We start from the raw sequence: 24,243 nt of genomic DNA on the forward strand, positions 1-24,243 counted from the left end.
AGCAAAAAAAAAGGAAAGATAAAGCTAATTTAAGTAATATGTATAATTTTGTGTATAAAATTTTACACATTATTTTTAATTTTTTTCATGAAATTCGAAATACAATACAAAGTACAAATTAAGAAATAATATCTTTAATTTATTTATAATAAAATAAAAACTTTTAATTTATTTCTGTCTAATCCTCTTTCTTGATAATAGCAGCAGAATTTAATCTTTTAATATAGCAAACATTTTCTTTATCGTTTTTATACGAGGCGAAAACTAGCTTTCAAACTGGGAATAACAAATTACATTTCGTTTCTTGACTGAATTCTCACAGTGTGCACCATGTATCACAAATACTTGGTCAGTCCAGATAATATTATTATGGACCAATCATTCAGAGTAAATACTAAACGACGTCCATTCTCAAATTGTTAATGTACAGATGTGTCTAAATAATGCATTTGCTAATAAAATATACAAAATGTATGGAATATACATGATCTCAGGGCTAAATGCGATAATTTGCGCTCCTATTTTTTTGTTTCTTTTTTAAAAACAAATTATTTCAGAGATGACGCTGATGGATAAGTGCATGTACTGGAAGTTGTCTACCCCTTTGATACCTCTGACAACGGCCCATACTCAGATCATGACATTCATACACATTAGCCACAGCACCGCGTGATGAAGAAAAGTTAGTTGATTCAACTGAGTATGAAGCAGAGATATCAAAGGGTTCCTCCAGTTATTCCATCGGATGGTGACGTCCTCCACACATTCCACAGGACGTGCCACACCAATGAACAGCTCTTAGTGGAGGATAAATCCACAAGCAAGGAACGATCAGTGATAACAATGCCAAACCAAACCATCTGCGTCCACATCCTTCTTCTGTACTACAACTGCACAATTCAATATTGATTTATAATGTATTCTTAGCTACGTCTTGATAATCATCCCAAAAGTAAATAATAACGATTTAGTTATTGAATAACTATCGAATACATTATAGATATCAAAAACCTACATTTGAAAGCTTCTTTATGATACAATTGAGAAAGTAGTCCTAAAGAATCGAAAAAAATAGCTTAGACAAACATATCAGCAAAAATTTTACTCACCTGCAAGGATTTTGGGTAAAATCACCTTCAGCATCACTCATACAGTGGTATAACATACCCTGAGCACAAGACAGACACGAAATTTTTGCGATTCCTCGTCTAATAGGATCAGGTGCGTATTCACAAGACCCCCTAGGATTGTGCTGCTCTGTGTACAGCTCTTGGCAATGTTTACATCGTAATCGAACATTACGTTTCATAGTATTTTTAGAAGGTTGGGATACTATAATATCTGGTTTCTTCAAAGAACTGCCGGTATTATGTCTATTTAATCGGTCTCCTTTATGATCACCGATGATAGGGTATAAATATTCATGATTAAGCATTGTGAGCTGCACATAAGAGTAGCTATCTGATCCAACATCTTCAGTTGATGCCAAAGGATGCTGAGATGGTGGCACTTTTATAGATGGTCCACCAATATAATGAATAGGTTTATGTGAATCAGGAAGATCTGAACACTGGGAATGATAATTGGACAGTCGTACTATTCCATGAGGTGTATCCGATGAGGGACGTGGTTCTGGTGGTTCCACAGGTAAATTTAAAGTCTGTGAAATAAATTCAGTTTTAAATGCGTTGATATATCCTATCTATTTCTTTTCAAAATAACATACCATAAAAACATCTTCATCCCCAACATCTAATGAGTTGCCATATAATGTTGTATTGGTCAACCCTAAATTATAGAAAATATATTGTTAAAACCTTATTTGAAGTAAACATTTATAAGTTAATATTTAAAATAACATTGGTATTCTTACCATTTGTACATTCCACAAAAAGTAGCAGAAAAATAAAATTAATAAAAATTTATGTCATTATATTGTAAGATATATTAATTCTATCGTTATAATGGAAGTAGATGCTACAGTTAAATTAACAATTTACCTTCTAACAATTCTTCAACAGCTGTACGAACACCTTTATCAAAAGCTCTTGCATCTGCAGCTGTTTGAAATGTTAATCCAAACTTTTTCTCTCCTGTCCTCCAGTGATGGAAAGTTGGCATTACCTTATTATATTCGAAATCTTTTTTAATTGTACAGCTAAGAACAACCTAGGAAAAAAAAATAACTCTGTATCATATTTTACAACAAATATACATATTATAATATATTGAAATTACTAATAAATATATTTATATATATATATTACTGATTGATCAGTGATGCGTTTCCCATAAATAAGGTACTCATGCATCTTCTCAGTTGCACCAGGTGGAGAACTGTTAGAAGATCCATGACTTTGGGTATTAGTAACACTTGTAGTTGATACAGGTTGTATACTGCTAGCAATAGAGACAGTCGTAGTAGAAATACCAGATGCATTGGTATTATTAGACTGATGTCCACCTGAAGAAGTTGGTCTTCGTCTAACCGAAACATTTGCTAAACCACCGCCACTTAGAGGAACCCAACCACCTGAACTATCATCCCTTGTCATTACCTGGGCACGAACCCTCACCAAATAGTTACCACTAAAAATAAAATTTCAAGAAATTACAAAGTGACCACTAATTAACAATAACACTTTTTAACATAAACATATTTATTAAAAATTTCTTAAAAAATTTCTTAGAAAAATATTTAAAACTTACATATAATATTATTTAATGCAAAGTAAAAGCATATTTATGGCGTTTTATATTATTATTTTTTTATCACGAACAAAATTAATAATATATTTAAATATTAATTAACAATATTACACAGCTGTATAAAGAATTTGTTTCTGTCACATAAGGTTTATAGGAAATGAAATTTTATTCATAAATTTACACTTGGTAAGAAATATTGGAACTAATAAAAGATCGAGATTGGTTTAAAGATATTGTAAAAACGCGCAAGACCGACATGTACGCGAAAGCGAAGAATCGCTATTATGTACGAGATAGCAGATGTTACGCGCTGACATCGATTTAATGAATGAACGGTCACCCCTACACGGACAGAGGATAACACACCAACACTTGAATCGAAATCATACGTTTACTCGTGTAAATTTTTATAGGTGTTCAGCGATCATGACACGTTTCTAAGAAGGGAAGAATCGTTTGAAGGATCATGTAAAATTCGAGGAAATTGAAATGCAATGATTGATGAGTGTCGAAAATGTTGACGAAGAATGAGTAGGACGAGGTCAGACAGAACTGTCAGGTGCCGCACTGTAAACGTGATATCAAAGGAGCACAAAACTTAAGCCATAGTCATGGACATTTCAGGTTTCGAAGCGGAACAATCGTCAGAAAGTATCACAGACATTGTAATATTACTTACTCCTCCGACGCCTCTGTCATGGTTCGAGCTGTCGAAGCCTTTACTCAATGCCCACTTTTTCCCACACTTCACCATTTTCGTTGCATTGAAAAGACATTCGGCCACGATTCTGTTTATGGAGCTTTTTTAGGCTAGTGCCAACCACAGGAAGCGCCCTAGTCCTCCTCCCTCTCGCATTCCCCGTAGAGTTCATCCCCACGCCCGACTCGAACTCGCAGTCCACGCCTGCTCCCTTTAGGTTTTACCGACCGTCGCTCTCGTTTCGAAAACATCTCTTTTTCTGTATCTTTTCCAATACACCTTCCTCAATTGAAATATCAATCATTTTGCCAAAATATAACCGTACCGTATAATTTCTTTCGTTCCGATTCTTCACTGAAATCACAAAAAACTATACTGGCCAAAAACTCGCGCATCGACATTCACCCCGTAAAATTGACTAACTATATGCTAGCTATCGACGCTTTTACAATGAAAGCTACCGGTCTGCGCAACAGGATTCATTCATCGATGCTGCCCATACAGTCTTGTTAATAATTAAGCGCGCTAAGGTCTCTATGGCGGACAATGTACGTTTAGGTTACTCATGATCCTGCGAAATTACTTTATTACTTATCAAATATTTTACTATAATCCTTATCCTCTTTTATTGTATAATTTTATCATGCTTTAAGCCTTTGAATTCTCGCGTGACATTATTTTTCCATAAAATTTACATAAACGTTATTTTGCATTATAATTTCTTGACTTTCTGATAAAAGTCCCTTATAAATTGTTATATATTTATCTCATTTTATTAAAGTACTATACGATTTCCTATATTATATCAAACATTAACGAATAATACCTACACGTTATTTTTAACTTTATATTTCAATAAATTATAGTTTAGCAATTAATGTACATCGCAGGACGTTACCATATATATAATAATGTCATATAATCTAATAACGAGTTACTTATTTTATAAAACGCGGTATTGACTTTGTTACTTCTATCGGTTGGTGTATCCTTATTTAAATACGTCCCTGAACTTAAGGCGTTCATTTTCCAGTACATTTATCTAGCCGATGTTAAACCGTAATTATGAATCGATAATAGAACAAATTTTTATTATACGTACCATATAATGCTTGATCTGTTTTATGGATACAGAATTCAATGATATTTAAAAAACTAATATACATACATGTATATGTATATATGCTATTTTCATAAAGAAGCTCAAGGAAAAATGTCAGTAATTTTAGTAGCGTGTTATATTAATAAAGTAACTGAATAAATGAAAATATCGATTTTATAGAATAATTCAAATAAAAAACAAAAGTGAAACTAAAACACTTGAAGTATTATAAAATAAATGAAAAAGATGTTTATTAATTTAATTATTTTGCTTTTTAAATTAAATTTATCTAAATAATTTTCAGACGTATAAAACTTTTAAGCACTACATTTCATAATTGTTAAAAAAAGAGATGTCTATAGAGCATATTTAAAATACGATAAACAATGAAAATAAACAGTATACAACAGTATACAAATTCACAAAACAAATGTTAAATTATAGTAATATAATTTTAAACAACTCCTTAATTTATTTTTAAAAAATTAACTAATTATTACAATTAATGATCGATAAGTGTTGACAATGTGAAACATACATACATTACTTCATCCTCATACTCCCACGCGTATAAAGAAACATTGATCCATATTTTTCTTTAGTTAAGTCATTTTATGTGTATTTATTTTACACAAAACATGTACTATGTAATATATTTTATCACGTAAAATATCAGAAAAGTTTTAGAAGTATATTATATCTGAGATATTAAAACTTCTATTTGTACCGCGTTGCATTATCAGTTACATTCGGGAAAACATCTTTTTAAGTATTTCCGGTACTAAAAAGTTACTGGTATAGGATTTAACATGGATCTAACCATGGATCTAAGTTATCGGAGGTTAACTTTTAACAAATAGCATTACAGAAAACATAGGGAAATTTGACGGGACGATATGAAGAAATGTTGCATCAAATAGGTACAAGTCACTAAATTTATTGAAATTGGTAAATTTTCAAACATAAGATTACTTAAATCACGTTAAAGTTGTTTTAGAAAATATAAATTTAAATAATACAAGTGACCATGAAAATATGTTGACATTTGTGATGTTCGTACTAAATTCTATAAATATGTAGTGACTAAAGTAAATAACAACTAAATGAATAAATGCAAACCGGCATATTTTAGAATCTGGAAATAATCGAGAGACGTTTACAGTGATATACAACTTGCTTATTTTTCCGGCAATTAATTTAATATTAATATGGCTGGCAATTTTTGGCAAAGTTCACATCAGTAAGATATTCTCATAAACCCTTATTTTGCAATTTTATTTCATAATACAAATAAATACTTCATGCTTTTAGTCAACAATGGCTTCTAGATAAACAGGATTTAGTGCGAGAACGACAACATGATCTTTCAATTTTCACAGAAGAAGAATATCAAAAATTATTCATCTTTTTTTCTAATCGTAAGCTAAACGTTCGATTAGCCAATTAATCCAAAATGTTGTCAATGTGACTTAATATTGCGAAGATTAGAGAATATTGTTATACCATGAGTTCAATGTAACTGTATTTGTATCATTTATATACATCACGTGCTTATATATCTGTTTATTAAATAATTTAAATAAGTATTTTCTGTACTTTTTCAGTAATACAAGTATTGGGTGAACAGTTAAAACTAAGACAACAAGTTATAGCCACAGCAACTGTTTATTTTAAAAGATTTTATGCTCGCAACAGTTTAAAGTGTATAGACCCTTTATTACTAGCACCTACATCAGTTTTTCTAGCTTCAAAGGTAGAAGAATTTGGAGTTATTTCTCACAATAGATTAATTGCAGCTTGTCAAACTGTAGGTACGTAATTGTATGTATACTATATGTGATAAATAGAATAAGATAAATATCGAATGAAATAAGTCTATATCAAAGAAAAGAAATATGTGATGATTTAAGATAGTTATTATTGTATATTTCAGTAAAAAATAAATTCAATTATGCCTATTCACAAGAATTTCCTTATCGTGGAAGCCATATCTCAGAATGTGAATTTTATCTTCTGGAACACCTAGATTGTTGTTTAATAGTATATCAACCGTATCGACCTTTATTAATCCTCATTCAAGATGTAGGGCCAGATGAACAATTACTTACATTGGCTTGGCGTATAATTAATGATAGTTTACGTACAGATGTATGTTTATTATATCCACCACATCAAATAGCTATTGGTAGGAAAATATAAAGAGTACTTTAATAATAGGATGTACTATATTTTTTATATCATGATATATCATTGAAAATATTTTTAGGATGTTTACAAATAGCTTGTGTCATATTGCAAAAAGATTTAAAAGCATGGTTTGCTGAATTAAATGCTGATATGGAAAAAATTCAAGAGATTGCACGTTACATCATTAATTTATATGAACTATGGAAAACATACGATGAAAAGAAAGAAATTCAAAGTTTATTATCTAAAATGCCAAAACCTACACCATCGCCACCACAGCACTGACAGCAAGTTCTTTTATCATCTAATATTTGGGACTGATACTCTATAAAAAAAATTGAATATCTTTTCTTTCGTTAAACAAATTTAAATTACATACAAATGAGTATTAGTATTAATTTTTTAATATTCCATCACATTTTTACATTATCTTTTTAAACAAAGCTATAATAAATAAAAATTATCTTGTATATTTTATCAAAATTATTTATATTTTATTAAATAGAAAATAAGTTTCAAAATTATAGATATTGTAACTATATAATAATTATATAATTATTAACTATAACTATATAATTATTATAGATCTGTAACTACATAATAAGAACAAAATTAGTTTTTCTTTAAAAATCTCAATATACAATATGTATTTGCTTATGTAATTTATTACGACGAATTGTTAATTTTTAATTGGCAGTGGTTAAACTTCTTCATTAAAATAACTTGAGATGTTAATAAATAATTGATACAAACTGATAAAAATTGATCATATTTATTTTTCGCCTTAAATGACTTAGATTTTTATATTCTTACACTTTTTTGTTTTTCATTTATAACATTTAAATTTATACTTTATACACTTTGTGGCATATAACAAAATATTTAATGAATTATTTATCTTGCAAATATTAAAAATGAAAAAATAATTATAATTGAAAACGAAATTTTACTATATGAATTGTTTGTAAACAATAGTTTTCTAGCACTATTCTTGCTGTACTAACTGGAACCTTTGGAATATCGTTTCCAAAATTTTTTTACGTCGTCATGACCTGCTTTCGTAACTACTATAGTCCGTTTCCTACAAAAACAAAACATTTCATACTGTAAGCATTTGTTTACTTAATTTTTAAAAAATATATATAAATAAAATATTTAATATAGAAACAAACCTTTCGTTTTGCCAAATTAGTACTCCAGTAGAAAGAGCATGATCTCTAAGCACTTCAAAATCAGTTTGAGAAAGAAACTGACTATATAAAACTCCTTCACTAAATATGAATCTATTTCTTTCATTTTCCCATAATTTAATTTGATCTACTATAGTTGGTGGTAAAACTGGAGGACCTGCTTCTATCATTTTACCATGAGCATGTTGCTGCAAATAACTGTTGATATAGCAGAGTTCAAATTAACTGTTTACTTTGATAGCTTAATATATTATATATATATATAAGAATTATTTCAATAAAGACATACCCTACAATTTGGGCAGCAGTAATTCCACTTTTCAGAGCTTGACGTACAGAATCTCTTGTTAATATTGACACAACTAGGTTTGGAAACCTATAAACAAAATAGTTTAAGCTTTCATATGAGTGTCAATCAATAGGGAGTATTTGACTTTTTCAAATACATACCTATATAACATCTCACAAAATAGTCCAAGTAAAGCTACTTGTAAATTCGAGTTTGTATAAGCATATACTCTGTAATTTGTTTCAACAACAATGTAACCTTCCTTCTCTGGATCTCTAGACAATGGTTTATTTTGCCCAGTTGCAATATTTAATGCTAATCTTGTGGGATAAAATCTAAAAATATTCATTTAATATAATATTATTATTTATTTAATTAATTAAAACTATTATAATAAAATTATTTAATTAAAACTATTTTAATAAAAAGAAATGTTACATTTTACCTTCCAGCTTTTCGTTTTCTTTGATAAACCAAACCAAATTCTCTTAAATGTTGTAAAAATGTTGACAGACCTTCGGACATTCCTTCAGTACTATAATCTTTACCAAGTGTCGAGAAATTTAATTGAAATAAAAAAGTAAGACACTCAACTAGGTCAAGTCCTCTTGCTTCTATCGTATCTAGGTATTGTAAAATAAAGTACCACACCTACAATGTATTTAAAGTAATAAATATAGCATAAAATTTACACATTTTTACTTTTATTTGGTAAATTTAATCTTAGTTTGCTAACAGCATTAGAAGAGATAATAATTATGTTTAGGTACCTGCGATGCAGTTTCCAATAACAAAAATTGAAAACCTGCTTGTGTAATAACTGGGCTTCCATCAGCTTCATCTCGCTTCATCAAGCCAGCATGTAAAAGAATTCTAACAGCATCAGCAGATATACCTATAATATAAAATAATAGTAATTATTCATATCAAAGTTCTAAAAAGATATATTTTCAATATCAAGATACATATATTTTAAAATATTTTTCATTAATATATGAAAAAATATACACATAGATAATAACACTCTCTTTAATCAAAATAGATTACCTTCTTGCTGTTGTGATCCAACCATGTAATGTAAAACACATTCCCACCTTTCTAATGCATATGAATCTAAAAATGCAACATCTCTAGGTTTACTATCAGTTTCTAATTGGTTTGACATTGTCCATGGTTTTCCACCTCCCAAAAGAACGATTTTTAAGTTTTTCTTGAATGTAGTATTTAAAATCCATCCAGGTAGTCCACCTGGTATTGATGCTTCTTTCCATACATTTAGTTCATTTAGTATCAAAACTACTTTTTGATGTTCCTCAAAATGAAGTTTAGAACACCAGGAGGCAATAACTGCTTGAGGTACAGGTTGTTCAACAAATAATAATCGCATAACATAATGTTTTGCTATTACTGGCAATTCCCGAAACACAGCCAAGCAAATTGGAGGATTATGATATAATTTGTTTAATACTTCTGGTGGACGTGATTTTAAATATTCTTGAAGATTTTTACATTGCAATCCAGCTGGTCGTAACAAGTTTTTTCCACTTATTGTATTTGACATTTTTTATATTTAATGAAGAATTATATATAACATCGAGTAATACTTGTATTTATATTCATTATATTTAATATAAAAAAATATCTTTTAATTGTATTTAATTTTAAGTATAAATATATATTTATATTTATCCTTTTACATAGATAATAATATAAACTATCTTAACAAATCACACAAATAATATTATACCTTATATAAACATTACATTGCGTATGATAACTACAAAGTTAATATCTACAATCTCGTATCTTTCCTACAATTCACCGTCCACCGTTCTCACGGTGCTAACACACTTAATAGCTTGGTTTAAGACATAACATAAAACATATGAAAGATAGGCAAATTCATTTTAAATATTATTTTATTTCTCTTTAATCTTATTGGTTACAAAAGTAAGCAATTTCATATTTTTGCGTACTTTAGAAAATTATGACTATAATTAAATTATTAGGTCAAAAATAAAATTCTAACAAAAGTAATACAATAATTACGTTTATTTTTTATATTTAATAAACTTGGAATCATAAACTATAGACTGTAAGTTATGTTGTGTGATCTTTCCAAGATTTTGGGGAATTTAGCGCGGTTGTAGCCTGTAACTGCTCGCGTTATAACTTCAAACAATTCGAAAACTAACTCAGCGTTTGAATGAAAAAATACACAACGACAAAGATTAATTTGAAAAATAATTTATATTTAAAAATGAATATTTATAATAGATTGACTACTTTAACAGAGATTTGCGCTTTAATAAAATTTATTTAGATTCTGAGCTCAGCGTGACAGTTCTAACGGTTCAACGTTCTAACGATTCTCTCCGTTTTTAGGTTGCAGAGTAGCCTATTTATCTGTTGATTAGCCAATTTATTTGTTATTTAATAAGATAAATTCTTATTAACTAATGCTAATAAACATTAATTTGATTAGAGTTTATAATATTAGAAAATGAGCGATTTATGCCTTGGCAATGTTCTTTCCCACGGTCACGAAAATAAATGCGAAATTTGAGAGTGACCACAGTTGTTATTGATAAATAAATTTGACATTTAATCAATAAATTTGTTAAATAACTTTTGTTCTTAAATAACTTGCTTCGGCTACGCTGCTGTACAGTTAACTTCGCAGCGCTAGAATTTACCCTATTATTATACAAGATATTCACGTTAGAGGGAACCACAGGTTTATACCACTTCATAATAATTACATGCAACTAGTTATAAATTGGAAGTAGTGCATTTTGTATTTGAGTAGTGGTACGTTATATCAAATAGCATGTAATACTGAATACAAAATATGTAAGTACATACTTCATACAACAATAAAGGAAGTATTGCACTGTGTATACTAACCTTTATAGAATATGATTTTCTAATGTCATAACAAAATGTATTCGATATGTAAAAGTACTCATCCGGCTACAGGAGTAGAGCACGCAATAACGTGTTACTTCTTTAATCGTTCAGAGAAATGTCTCGCAGTAGCCGGCGCAAATATTATTAGAATATTTCGTTTAATTCCGGATGTGGATATAACGAAAAAAGAAAAATACACAGGTATATTCAGCTAATTATTTGTTATTTGAAAAGAAACAGATTAAATAGCGTAGTTAAATATTGTTTTTTTTAGAATTGCGTCCACCGAAAATGAAATTAGAATGTTTATCTCAATATACTTTACACGGAAACGTAATGTCAATGCAAGCTGTAACTCTTGTTGGATCTCAAAGAGATTCTCTTTTGTTAAGCTTTCGTGATGCAAAATTATCAGTTGTAGAGTATGATCAAGATACACATGACCTTAGAACAGTATCTCTACATTACTTTGAAGAAGAAGAAATACGGGTAATTAACATTGTAATATTTAAAAAATATTTAAAACATATATGTTTTAAAATAAGGGATAAATTGCAAATCCAAAACATGACATAATTATTTTTATCATTTTTTTAGGATGGGTGGACAAATCATCACCATATTCCAATAGTTAGAGTAGATCCTGAAGGTAGATGTGCAGTAATGTTAATATATGGTAGAAAATTAGTTGTCTTACCTTTCAAGAAGGATCCAAGTCTTGATGATGGAGATTTATTAGATAATTCAAAAGCGTTATCCAATAAAACTCCTATATTATCATCATATATGATTGTACTAAAATGCTTAGAAGAGAAAATGGATAATATAATAGATTTACAATTTTTACATGGTTATTATGAACCAACATTATTAATATTATATGAACCAGTAAGGACATTTTCTGGGTAAGATTTTAAATATGTTTAATTGAACCTGTTTGATTCAACTTTTAATAAAATAATAAATATAATGTAAAATTTTAGACGTATTGCAGTTAGACAAGATACTTGTGCTATGGTTGCAATATCATTAAATATTCAACAAAGAGTGCACCCTATAATTTGGTCTGTGTCAAATTTACCATTTGATTGCTATCAAGCAGTACCAGTGAAGAAACCACTTGGTGGTACTTTAATTATGGCAGTCAATTCTCTTATTTATTTAAATCAAAGTATACCACCTTATGGAGTATCTCTAAATAGTCTAGCAGAAACCAGTACAAATTTTCCATTAAGTTGGTATTAAATAATATATATTTCAAAATACAGCTAAATTTATTAATATTTTATTAATATTTATTAATATCTTCTTACTATTATAGAACCACAAGAAGGAGTAAAAATAAGCTTAGAAGGTTCACAAGTTGCATTTATATCTTCAGATCGTTTAGTCATTTCATTAAAAAGTGGAGAATTATATGTGTTATCCTTATTTGCGGATAGTATGCGTTCGGTAAGAGGTTTCCATTTTGACAAAGCTGCAGCAAGTGTTTTAACATCATGTGTAAGCACAACGTAATTTAATTTAATTTTATATGCTTTATGTAAAAACATCTTTCCCTGTATAAAATATCATAAAACTTAGGTGTGCATGTGTGAAGATAATTATCTGTTTCTGGGATCACGTCTTGGTAACTCACTGTTATTAAGATTTACTGAAAAAGAGCCAGAAAATTTACAAAATACGAATGAGAACGAAATAATACTTGAAGAAAATGAAACTGAAGAAACTCCAGCAAAAAAAATAAAACAAGATTTCATAGGAGATTGGATGGCATCTGATGTATTAGATATAAAAGATCCAGAAGAATTAGAAGTGTATGGAAGTGAGAGAGAAACGCATACTTCCATCCAGATCACATCATATATATTTGAAGTATTTTTATATATTATGACAAATAATTGATTGAAAACAATAAAGTATTACAAACATGCACTTAAATTCTTGCAGGTATGTGATAGTTTGTTAAATATTGGTCCATGTGGCAACATATCTATGGGTGAACCAGCTTTTCTATCAGAAGAATTTTCACATAGTCAAGATCCTGATGTTGAACTTGTTACAACTTCTGGATATGGTAAAAATGGGGCACTTTGTGTCCTACAACGTTCTATTCGGCCTCAAGTAAATAATTGTTTTATACTTTGAATAATTTGTGAATTATTTAAATTCAAATATTTTACAAGATATGATAAAAATACTGTTTACATTTAAAACAGGTTGTTACTACATTTGAATTGCCAGGATGTGAAGATATGTGGACTGTTATTGGTACATTAAATAACGATGAACAAATAAGACCGGAAGCAGAAGGAAGCCATGCTTTTTTAATTCTAAGTCAAGAAGATTCAACAATGGTACTATACTTTCTATGTAGCCATAATTTTGAGTTTCTAAATATAGTAATATATCGTTTAAGATTAAAATATCTTATATTTAGATACTGCAAACTGGTCAAGAAATTAATGAAGTAGATCAAAGTGGATTCAGTACACAAGGAAGTACAATATTTGCTGGAAATCTTGGTGCAAATAGATACATAGTGCAAGTTACTCAAATGGGTGTACGCCTTCTACAAGGAATTGAACAGGTACATACAATGTTATTCCAATTGTACTTAAATATAAATATTCATATCACAATTACAGATTCAACACATGCCCATAGATCTTGGATGTCCAATTGTACATGCAAGTTGTGCAGATCCTTATGTAACATTACTTTCTGAAGATGGACAAGTCATGTTATTGACTCTGAGAGAAGGGCGCGGAACTGCAAAATTGCATGCTCAAGCAGCCAATTTATTATTTGTAAGTTTATAATGGCATTATGTGTTTACTATTGTTCTATTGTAGTATTTGATTAACTCTCTTATTTTATCCAAATTTTAGCGTCCTCAAATAGAAGCATTATGTGCTTATAGAGATGTTAGCGGAATATTTACAACACAATTACCTGAAAATGTAGAAGATGAAGCACCTGAAGAAGAACATAATATAGAAGAACCACCTATTGTTGGTAATATTGATAATGAAGATGATCTGTTGTATGGTGATGCACCAGCTTTCCAAATGCCTACACCATCACATACTAAAACATCTGAAGGGATATCTAAAAGAACTCCTTGGTAAGTTTATTTCAATTCAAAGTTATTCACTAATATTATATTAAATACATATGCATATACATATTATTACATAACATATTTAAAATATTCAATTCAATATGTTATATTCTCTTCATATTAAAATATAAATTTAAATATATAAAATAAAATATAGATTTAAATATTCTTGACATATATAGGTGGCAAAAACATTTACAAGAGATAAAACCAACATATTGGTTATTAGTATATAGAGATAGCGGAACGCTAGAAATTTATTCTCTTCCTGATTTACGCTTATCCTATCTTATCCGCAATTTTGGATATGGACAATATGTGTTACATGATAGTATGGAATCTACAACATTACAAACAACGCCTGTAAATGAAATTCCTAATCCTGAAATGCAGGTATTGTAAATAATCTAATTGAATTTATTATATTTTAACATACACATAAAATTAAATAAAAAATATAATTAATTAATTAACTATGAATTGATTAAATAACATATAATTAGGTGCGAGAAATTTTAATGGTAGCATTGGGTCATCATGGAAATAGGCCAATGCTATTAGTACGACTTGATTCTGAACTTCAGATTTATCAAGCATATAGATATCCAAAAGGTCATTTAAAATTAAGATTTAAGAAATTAGATCATGGTATAATACCAGGACAGTTAAGGTATATATATTTTTTTAAATTGTAATGTTTTTATTTTCATGATTTGTAATTATTAATTTCATTCATAGGCCAAAACCAAGGGATGAGGATATACCTATGATGAATGAAACTCGACATTGCATGATGCGTTATTTTAGTAATATCGCTGGATACAATGGTGTATTTATTTGCAGTGATTATCCTCATTGGATATTTCTTACAGGACGTGGTGAATTACGTACTCATCCAATGGGTATTGATGGTCCTGTTACCTCATTTGCGCCTTTTAATAATATAAATTGTCCACAAGGATTTCTATATTTCAATAGAAAGGTATCATTATTCAGATTAATACAATTTATATTTTTTATTATTACGATTAATAATTATTATCTATTACAATTACTAAAATTAAGTTAGAGTGTAGGTGTACATTTTATATTTTAATTTTAGGAAGAATTGAGAATATGTGTTTTACCAACTCATTTATCATATGATGCACCATGGCCTGTTAGAAAAGTACCATTACGATGTACACCACATTTTGTTACATATCATCTTGAAAGTAAAACTTACTGTGTCATAACAAGTATAGCTGAACCACTTAAAAGTTATTATAGATTCAATGGTGAAGATAAGGTATAAATAAAAGCATAACATCCAAAATAAAATCGCGAAAATAAAAATAACATTTTTGTTATTATTTTTAAGGAATTTACAGAAGAAGAACGACCAGAACGATTTATTTACCCTTCACAAGAACAATTTTCAATAGTGTTGTTTTCACCTGTTTCATGGGAAACTATTCCTAATACTAAAATTGAACTTGATCAGTGGGAACATGTTACTTGTTTAAAGAACGTTTCTCTAGCTTATGAAGGTACACGATCTGGTTTAAAAGGTTACATAGTATTGGGAACAAATTATAATTATGGTGAAGATATTACAAGCAGAGGAAGGGTGAATTTTACTTTTATATGAAATGCATTAAATATATATTGGATTTTATTTAGAGATTTATTTTATAGATACTTATATTTGATATAATTGAAGTTGTACCTGAACCTGGTCAACCTTTAACAAAAAATAGATTCAAACAAATTTATGCAAAAGAACAAAAAGGTCCGATTACTGCAATTACACAAGTATCTGGCTTTCTAGTGTCAGCAGTTGGCCAAAAAATTTATATTTGGCAATTGAAAGATAATGATCTTGTTGGGGTTGCTTTCATAGATACACAAATTTACATTCATCAAATGTTAAGCATTAAAAGCTTAATTTTAATAGCTGATGTATATAAGTCTATTAGTTTATTAAGATTTCAAGAAGAATATAGAACATTATCTCTTGTCAGTAGAGTAAGTACAAGTGTTTTTGTGATTTTGTATTTTTTCAGTAGGGAAATTTTTAAAAGAATATCTTTTTCAGGATTTCAGGCCAGCTGAAGTTTATACTATTGAATACTTAATTGACAATACTAATTTAGGATTTATTGTGGCTGATGGTGAAAGTAATATGGCTTTATTTATGTATCAACCAGAATCACGAGAAAGTCTTGGAGGACAAAAACTAATTAGAAAAGCTGATTTTCATCTTGGACAGAAAGTAAACACATTTTTTCGTATAAGATGCAGAGTTTCAGATCCAGCAAATGATAAAAAGCATTTCTCTGGTGCAGATAAAAGACATGTTACTATGTATGGTGAGTTCAACTTAAAAAATTTTCTCACTTAAATATTTAAATAGATTTGTAATAATTTTATTTTGTTAGCATCACTTGATGGTAGTCTTGGTTATATCTTACCCGTACCAGAAAAAACATATAGAAGATTACTTATGTTACAAAATGTTCTGGTAACACACATTTGCCACATTGCTGGTTTAAATCCCAAAGCATATCGGTAATTATTATATAAAAAAAGTTATTTATTAACATCTAAATAATAAATATTTGTTGCAATTCATTATTTTTTATTTTTTTAGTACTTATAAAAGTCATATTCGAACTCAAGGTAATCCTGCAAGGGGTATTATTGATGGTGACTTAGTCTGGCGTTATCTTTATTTACCTAACAATGAAAAGATAGACGTAGCAAAAAAGATTGGAACACGTGTACAAGAAATAATAGAAGATCTTACGGAGATAGATCGACAAACGGCACATTTTTAAGATAGTGCCTTTTCATCATTTTAAAAGAAGAACATTTCAAAGATTCTTCCATTTGGTCCTTGAATGGTGAAAAATTTAACTGAAAGAATATTTTTCCTACTCCAAATAATAATAGTTACTTATATTTATACTTTTCATAAAACATACATGGTTAAATTAAGATTTTTGTAAACATAGTTGAAATTTAAATATAAATCATTATAACGAATGTGAGTGTATATAAATACATTAACTAAATGAATTTTGTACAGATCATGAATAAATTTTTTAACTTGCTAAATTCACGAGTTATATTGTCAAGGAAACGTATACAATATTAATTTAGGCAATAAATTTTTATAAAGATTGAAGTACATTTAAAATCTTTTCTATATTTCTATAACTTGGTATATCTTAAAACGAATTCGAATTAAAATTTAAAATATACAATGGAATCAGCAGTACAGGAACTTGCAACTCAACCAAGTCGAGAATCTGTTCGACAAAGTATTATGTTACGGCGATTAACGAGATTTGAATCTGCACGATGTATGTATAATTTATAGATTATAGGTATATAAAATATTATACATTACTATGAGAGGGGAAGGTTGATTTCACATACATAAAAATGTATAGGTGTGTAAAAATGTGTGTACTGTAACATTGTATTGATCAAACAATTATTGAAAGCTAATTTCATATATGTATGTATGTATACAAAAGACTGTAAATAAAATATAGTTTACCATATAACTCTTATGTAAGAGATACAAAAATATAATGGCGCAATGTAATATATTGTTTTATCATTATTATTATTTAATTTATACTGTTTGCTTATTGTAATTTTATGTTATACATTTTTCATATATTTTCATATCTAACATATACTTTTTATACAGTGCCAGTTTTAGAACCAACATTGCTGGAGAAAAGACTGTGCGAAATATTTGATATATTTGATACTGCAAAGACTGGTGAAATAGATGTTAGAGATTTGGGAACCATTATTAGGGCATTAGGATGTATCATCACCGAAGCAGAATTACAAGAAATACAAGTTGAAGTGGAAGATGTAGTAAACAATTGTGTGCCATTAAATAAGTTTTTAGAATATATGTCTAAAGCTATTAATGAACGCAAGTAAGTTTCCTATCAATTTTAGTTTTACTAAAAATAAAAAATTGTGACTTGTGATATTTACATTCTTGATATATATATATATATATATATAATCTCAAAGCTATTAATTTTGAATTTCTATTTAGATTTAAACCAGCAGAACCAGAAGATTTATTAAAAGCTTTCCAATTATTAGATCCTGAAAATCGAGGATACATTATGCGAGAAGATCTAGAAAAAGCAATGATGGAAATTGGAGAACCATTTTCAAAGGAAGAAATAAGTAACATGATGGCTATTGCATGTGATCCACAAACAAGAAAAATTAATTATGAACATTATATTAACTTACTGCTCGTATGTATTGATACCTTTTAATATATGCTATTATATTTATAATTTTATTACACAATACCTACCACAAAAATGGTGAAACTGTTATATTCAAATTTAGATATAAATGAATTGAAATTAAAATGTATAATTAAAATAAAATATAGAATATTTTTCTATACTTTTTATACATAGGTAAAAATACCTGATGAGATTAATGTATATTCCATTGTGGATGCATTGGATGCTGCTAAATTAGAAGTCATGCCTAAAAAACCTAGATTGGACAGTCTTTTATTAACTTACCAGACACTTGTTTAACACTAATTTGATCAATACAGTTGTATAATTTATTGAATTAACAATTTATTAAAGGAAGTACAATTTATTAAAAGAAGGTGTTAGTATTAAATTAATTATAAAAGTATAAAACATATTTCTTATTCTTTCTTTGAAAGGACATGTTAACTTTCACCTTGTATGCATGTATTATTATTATACGTATATAATATGTATCACAAAATTTTAATTTTACAAGTTAGAAAATATTGGTAGATCACCTTTGGTAGCTTGTGATACAGCGGCAGTTACAAAATCTTCACTTAGAAGCATACTTTGATTATACATAGCCTGTTAAAATATAATTTAGGAAAGATGTATAAATATATATATAAAAATAATTGTTATTGCAGGTGGAAAAATATTGAAGCTTACAATATGATCCAAACCCTCCTGAACAGAATGATCTCTTGAATAAATTAAACTTAATTTTGAACCTTGCACTGCAACTGGACTCTTATTTGCTATCTCTTCTGCAAGTGCAAGTGAGCTATTTAATAAACTAAAAAGAAAAAGATATATCTTTAACTGAATTACTTATTCTCAAAAATAGCAAGAATCAAGATCTCATTATCTTGTTATTTGCATAAAATATAACACTATAAATATTTTTTACCTCTCTTGATTATCGAGTAAACGACTCACAAAACCTTGTTGTAAAGCTTCAGCAGCTGAAAATTTCCTTGCAGTGTAAACAAGTTCTCTTACTAAACTGTCAGAACCTATAATTTTTTGAAATCTTTGCAATGTACCAACATCAGCAGCCATTCCAAAAGCAACTTCTTTTATTTGAAACCATGCATCTAAAGAACAATAGCGAATATCTGCTGCAGATATCATATCTACACCACCTCCAATGCATGCACCATGTATGGCTGCAATCACTGGCTTTGGGCACTACAAGATAATTAAATTAATAAAAAAAGGAGGGAAAAGAAATATTAATAAATGCTGCATAAGTAATTGAAAATTAACTTTGAATATAGTCATACAACCTTTTCTATTGCAGTAAAACTTTCTTGATACTCTTTAATCCTTAATTGTAGAATTTTGGATTTTCGTGCAATATCTTCATGTTTTACCAAATCTTGACCAAATTTCATTACATCTTGTAGGTCAATACCTACAACATTTGTCTAGTATTAAATTCTTTTTCAGCTATATTGAATATTTATAAAATGAAATATAATACCTGCACAGAATGTTTTACCAGCACCTGACAGAATTATTACTCTACATTCTGGTTCTGAAGCTAGTTGATCGAAACAAATCTTAAATTCTCTGTACAATCACCAAATTAAATATATCAAACCTGAGATATAACTAAATTAAGATTTAATAGAAATATATACCTCCACATAGTATCATTTAGCGCATTAAGCTTTTCAGGTCTATTTAACTGTACCATATAAATCCATTTTTTGGGTACTGATATTGCTAAAGTCTTATATTTATCAAGACTTTTGATACTAGAATAATTCATTTTATAAGCGTATTGAAGTCCTAAAAAAGTCATATATTGTAGCTGAACATTCTTAAAAAAAACACCTGTTACTATGAGCAGTTCAAAGTACTAAGCTAAAATTATAATTTATATATATAGTTTAAAAAGTAGTTTTTAGTAAAACTTATTAGTCCGTTGTATAATTAATAGAATTATAATATGCTCTTACGTGTTTTTACAACGTTTCCTAAACAATAGCGTGTCGTATTTAGTAGAGCCATGCTTGTAAAATAATACGGTAAGAATAAAGTGTAATAATTATTAATTTTACATTTTATAACTATTTGTTACAGATTTATGGTGATTTTCGAGAAACGAGAACGTGGGTTGGTACTCGCGGAGCGCTGACCTGCACTGCTTGTCGAAATATTCAAATAAAAATCTTTCGTTTTACTAAAATGAGTAACTTTTATTTGTAAGACCACTGTAATAATTTTTATAAGTAGTTTTGTACAGTACCTGTTTACGTATGAATTGACAAAAGTAAAACCAGATTAGAAGCCATTATAGCACATGCACGTGGGTGCAAAGTTAGCTAATGTATTGTTGGTTGTTAAATTTGCATGTACAACGATCTTGTGATACTTGGGATTTGCTTGATTCCAAACTTCGGAATCTCCAAGTTCTAATTTTTCCATCACCGTACTACGCATCGAACCTCTGAGCAGTTTCCATATACATTCTATTTAAAAAATTGTAAAACAATTGTACGTGGTTGACAACATTACAAGTATACATGCCAATTTTTTCAGATTACTAAAGCTATATGTAAAACAAGGATACGTTCACGCGACAGCGTAACATGCCTTTAGAGATTTATACATATAATTTAAATATGAAATTCAGTCTCTTGATATATCACACGTTTCGTCTTTACAATGTTACGTTTTGTTTTGGATTTTTTCAGGAAAAAGGTACGTGGATTGATGTTTGTGACTCAAAAGATTTAAAAAGACGTTTCTGATGTTTCTAAACGATCTTTTATTGCAACTTGTACTGAAAAGAGTTAATACCTAAAAGTAAAAAATTGAATTGAATTTAGAACCCAACTTTATTTATCAAGAAATATCAAGAAATTCGGATTGTTAGTTCATACGTTAATAAATAACCTAAAGTTGCAGCTCAAGTCCTGAGAAAGATTACACGAAAGTTGTCGAGGGTAAGATAACAAGAAATTGTATTAAGAAATTCGAACTATTAATTATTAACAATAATAAATAGTTTAAAGCCAGTTTACAAAGTGTTTATCTGTCTTCCGAGTCAGTGCCTTCCTTTATCCGGCCACTTTCGGCGATTACATGGTTGGACAAATGTACAATTTTTCATCCGCGTACACAATCGATCAGTTTAAATTTCGTTCTTGGTTTATACCGGTTATTTCTATAGTAAATGTAAATAAGATTTAATTGCTGCGGCTGTAACCATTAACTGTCGATTAGTGTCACTCAAGTTTCACTATAGACTGTTTCTAGATACGATCATTGAGTCAACTTTGCATAATCATACTAAAGGCAAGTTCACGCGATAGCCCTATGGCGTTATTTAAATGTTATTTTTTTTTTACTTTTTACTTTTCAAATTAATGCTTATGCTTCATTCTAATTCTAGTAATTTCCTTATTTTACATTACTTAATCAGTACATTTGTATTTACATTTATTATTTATTATAGAAAAATTTCTGAAGTTAAAAGTAATAGTTCACTAATATATAATATTATTGTTATGTATAATTTAATAATTAAACACAGTTACATATAAAACTCAATATTTATAGCAAATTACAAATTAGTCCTTTTTCATATATAAATAATTTAATACATGTAATACGAGAAACTAAAGGTAATTTAAAAATAGTATTATAGAGCAAACAAAATTAAAAATGTTGCTTTAAAACATAAATGTTAAATATGTATTTTTCGAAAGTGTCTATTCATATCATATAAATTTGTACATTGAAATTGCATATTGGATACAGGAAAAGAATTTACTTTTTTTTAAGAAATTTGCATAATTTTAAGAAAAATCACAGTAATTTTTATTAAGGAGTTTACAAAATTTGTGAATTATAAGCATTCTAAAGTACTGTTTTCAATTAAAAACATGATATAGGGACTTATTAATAATGAATTTATAATATTCTAAATAATTTTAATCCATATCTATGCAATAAAATGTGCACAGTATTATAATATTTGATGGAAATTTTACTATGCACAATGTACGATTAATTTGTTACTGTATTAGATGATAGATTGCTCTACTATCTATTAAATGCTTTAGAAACTACTGTGCAGCTAACTTCGTGGATTCGTATAAGCTGTCCTGGATTCTTTCGTGACAATTAGGGGGACAGAATGTTGTCAAGATTAAATTTCCGTAATAGTAAGATAAAATTTTAAATATAACAAATTACAATTGTTGTTTTGCAAAAGATTTCATGTACTATTAATTTTATATCATTTCCGTATAATATTTCCTTTATTGTCAAATTTATATCGATTATTTTATTGCCATTATGTAATAATGTAATATCACTTGTATGATATTTTACTTCTAAAATATCATTGTACTAATTTTATTGTTATAATAATGTTTCAAGCAACATGTTGCATAAATTTTAAAATACATTCATATTTGACAGTATGAATTGCAATCAGTTTTTTACTTAATATTTAATTTTAAGTAGTAGGTAGAATATATTTCTGCACTTTTGTATTCTTTTATCTCCATAATTTATTTTATAGTTTCTTCACAACTGAAAGCTGTAGCTTCTTGTGGGATCCAAACAACTGCAGTTACCTCATCTAATGTACCACGTCCAAAGCGCCCCATCGAACCGCCTCCAGTTAGGTTTGGATTCATCCCAGATGAATGGTTTCACTTTTTCTACCCTAAAACTGGTGCAACAGGTAAATTGATAATTTGTAACATATTCATCCACTTCTTTAATTTAAGATGTAATTTTTAATTATAAAATTATAAAATATAACTTTTAATTTGTATTTAGGTCCATATGTATTTTTAACGACTTTTTCAACATATTTATTATCCAAGGAATGGTATATCCTAGAACACGAATATTATGGTGGAATTTGTTTGCTTTCTATTATTCTATATGCTTCATATAAAGTTGGGCCCAAACTTGCAACATTCCTAGATAAAAAGATTGATGAAGTTGAAGAAAATCTTAATGCTTCTAAAAATGAAGCTATTGAAGGATTCAAAGCTGCAATTGATAATTTAGAAAAGGAAAAGTGGCGTACAGAAGGACAATTGATGATCTATGATGTAAAAAAGCAAAATATTATAATGCAGTTAGAAGCTAGTTATAGGGAAAATCTGGCAACAGTTTACACAGAGGTAACATACTTATTTTTATGTATTTTTATATAAATTTTAGTAAATTTTTATTATTTACTGTATTTTTTTTAATATTAACATTAAGACAAAGAAGCTAATTATATCATAAAAAATTGATATTACTAAAATTGATAACACTTGTTACATAGTATATTTTCTTGTGTATATTTTCTTTACAGGTTAAAAAAGTTCTGGATTATCATGCCCAAATAGATAATATAGATCGTAGAATTGCTCAGAAACATATGGTACAATGGATTACAAATAGTGTATTAAAAGCTATTACACCAGAACAGGAGAAAGCTAATCTTCTGCAGTGTATCAAGGATCTTGAAAGTCTTTCTGCAAAGGCTTAAAATTTTATTTTGAATCAGAAAAAATAAAAGTACTATTAGTAATGTGGATTAGTTCATTGTAAAAAAGTTACGGAAATATCCAAAAGCTGTTGAAATAATTATATAAACAAAATAAACATAATCTTTTAAATTGAATAAATGTCATTGAGAAATAATACTAAATTATGCATAAGTGACTTTTTTCATTCGTAATATAAAATTCATATGTAAATTTTA

The 24,243-nt window shown here is 28.4% G+C and overlaps 7 protein-coding genes across 14 annotated transcripts; 4 read left to right on the forward strand and 3 right to left on the reverse strand.

Moving 5' to 3' along the window:
* Positions 1-58: 58 nt before the first annotated feature.
* LOC122575732 (sprouty-related, EVH1 domain-containing protein 1) lies at positions 59-3,877 on the reverse strand. Of its 2 annotated transcripts, none has more exons than XM_043745098.1 (6): positions 3,389-3,877; positions 2,268-2,589; positions 2,001-2,169; positions 1,727-1,788; positions 1,110-1,660; positions 59-890 (listed from the first exon to the last, which is right to left on the reverse strand). In XM_043745098.1, the coding sequence occupies exons 1-6, from the start codon at positions 3,406-3,408 to the stop codon at positions 734-736; spliced, it is 1,281 nt and encodes a 426-aa protein (XP_043601033.1). In that variant the 5' UTR covers positions 3,409-3,877; the 3' UTR covers positions 59-733. The 2 variants fall into 2 exon arrangements, with proteins under 2 accessions (XP_043601033.1, XP_043601041.1); XM_043745106.1 differs by having other exon boundaries at positions 1,727-1,752; positions 3,389-3,873.
* A 1,415-nt stretch (positions 3,878-5,292) lies between these two features.
* Positions 5,293-7,137, forward strand: LOC122575743 (cyclin-C). 4 transcript variants are annotated; one of them, XM_043745123.1, is made up of 6 exons: positions 5,307-5,431; positions 5,500-5,751; positions 5,823-5,929; positions 6,116-6,322; positions 6,445-6,696; positions 6,778-7,137. In XM_043745123.1, the coding sequence occupies exons 2-6, from the start codon at positions 5,720-5,722 to the stop codon at positions 6,981-6,983; spliced, it is 804 nt and encodes a 267-aa protein (XP_043601058.1). In that variant the 5' UTR covers positions 5,307-5,431; positions 5,500-5,719; the 3' UTR covers positions 6,984-7,137. The 4 variants fall into 4 exon arrangements, with proteins under 4 accessions (XP_043601072.1, XP_043601058.1, XP_043601062.1 ...); XM_043745127.1 differs by having other exon boundaries at positions 5,416-5,431; positions 5,509-5,751; XM_043745118.1 differs by lacking the exon at positions 5,307-5,431 and having other exon boundaries at positions 5,466-5,751.
* Positions 7,138-7,526: 389 nt separating this feature from the next.
* Positions 7,527-10,222, reverse strand: LOC122577800 (general transcription factor IIH subunit 4). Of its 2 annotated transcripts, XM_043749383.1 has the most exons (7): positions 9,225-10,220; positions 8,948-9,072; positions 8,623-8,828; positions 8,339-8,512; positions 8,178-8,264; positions 7,871-8,086; positions 7,527-7,779 (listed from the first exon to the last, which is right to left on the reverse strand). In XM_043749383.1, exons 1-7 carry the CDS (start codon positions 9,736-9,738, stop codon positions 7,698-7,700), a joined length of 1,404 nt encoding a protein of 467 aa, XP_043605318.1. In that variant the 5' UTR covers positions 9,739-10,220; the 3' UTR covers positions 7,527-7,697. The 2 variants fall into 2 exon arrangements, with proteins under 2 accessions (XP_043605318.1, XP_043605319.1); XM_043749384.1 differs by lacking the exon at positions 7,527-7,779 and having other exon boundaries at positions 7,923-8,076; positions 9,225-10,222.
* Positions 10,223-10,993: 771 nt separating this feature from the next.
* Positions 10,994-17,682, forward strand: LOC122577798 (cleavage and polyadenylation specificity factor subunit 1). Its single transcript, XM_043749381.1, has 20 exons — positions 10,994-11,288; positions 11,362-11,576; positions 11,685-11,992; positions 12,071-12,321; positions 12,409-12,590; positions 12,672-12,962; positions 13,038-13,211; positions 13,307-13,444; positions 13,528-13,677; positions 13,736-13,897; positions 13,979-14,214; positions 14,394-14,604; positions 14,715-14,881; positions 14,950-15,193; positions 15,314-15,499; positions 15,572-15,820; positions 15,889-16,218; positions 16,289-16,562; positions 16,632-16,761; positions 16,844-17,682. Exons 1-20 carry the CDS (start codon positions 11,120-11,122, stop codon positions 17,028-17,030), a joined length of 4,254 nt encoding a protein of 1,417 aa, XP_043605316.1. The 5' UTR covers positions 10,994-11,119; the 3' UTR covers positions 17,031-17,682.
* LOC122577805 (dynein regulatory complex protein 8-like) lies at positions 17,673-19,294 on the forward strand. 3 transcript variants are annotated; one of them, XM_043749393.1, is made up of 4 exons: positions 17,673-17,802; positions 17,915-18,155; positions 18,281-18,491; positions 18,663-18,799. In XM_043749393.1, the coding sequence occupies exons 1-4, from the start codon at positions 17,793-17,795 to the stop codon at positions 18,786-18,788; spliced, it is 588 nt and encodes a 195-aa protein (XP_043605328.1). In that variant the 5' UTR covers positions 17,673-17,792; the 3' UTR covers positions 18,789-18,799. The 3 variants fall into 3 exon arrangements, with proteins under 3 accessions (XP_043605328.1, XP_043605329.1, XP_043605327.1); XM_043749394.1 differs by lacking the exons at positions 17,673-17,802; positions 18,663-18,799 and adding an exon at positions 19,160-19,294 and having other exon boundaries at positions 17,839-18,155; XM_043749392.1 differs by lacking the exon at positions 17,673-17,802 and having other exon boundaries at positions 17,839-18,155.
* On the reverse strand, positions 18,937-20,641 carry LOC122577801 (delta(3,5)-Delta(2,4)-dienoyl-CoA isomerase, mitochondrial). Its single transcript, XM_043749385.1, has 7 exons — positions 20,480-20,641; positions 20,159-20,309; positions 19,999-20,087; positions 19,802-19,929; positions 19,423-19,703; positions 19,182-19,308; positions 18,937-19,097 (listed from the first exon to the last, which is right to left on the reverse strand). The coding sequence occupies exons 1-7, from the start codon at positions 20,529-20,531 to the stop codon at positions 18,999-19,001; spliced, it is 927 nt and encodes a 308-aa protein (XP_043605320.1). The 5' UTR covers positions 20,532-20,641; the 3' UTR covers positions 18,937-18,998.
* A 1,950-nt stretch (positions 20,642-22,591) lies between these two features.
* On the forward strand, positions 22,592-24,189 carry LOC122577803 (ATP synthase subunit b, mitochondrial). The gene is made up of 4 exons (XM_043749386.1): positions 22,592-22,693; positions 23,056-23,220; positions 23,319-23,671; positions 23,851-24,189. Exons 1-4 carry the CDS (start codon positions 22,666-22,668, stop codon positions 24,025-24,027), a joined length of 723 nt encoding a protein of 240 aa, XP_043605321.1. The 5' UTR covers positions 22,592-22,665; the 3' UTR covers positions 24,028-24,189.
* Positions 24,190-24,243: the final 54 nt, after the last annotated feature.

This window comes from Bombus pyrosoma, linkage group LG2 (assembly GCF_014825855.1).
Source record: "Bombus pyrosoma isolate SC7728 linkage group LG2, ASM1482585v1, whole genome shotgun sequence".
Classification (NCBI taxonomy): domain Eukaryota; kingdom Metazoa; phylum Arthropoda; class Insecta; order Hymenoptera; family Apidae; genus Bombus; species Bombus pyrosoma.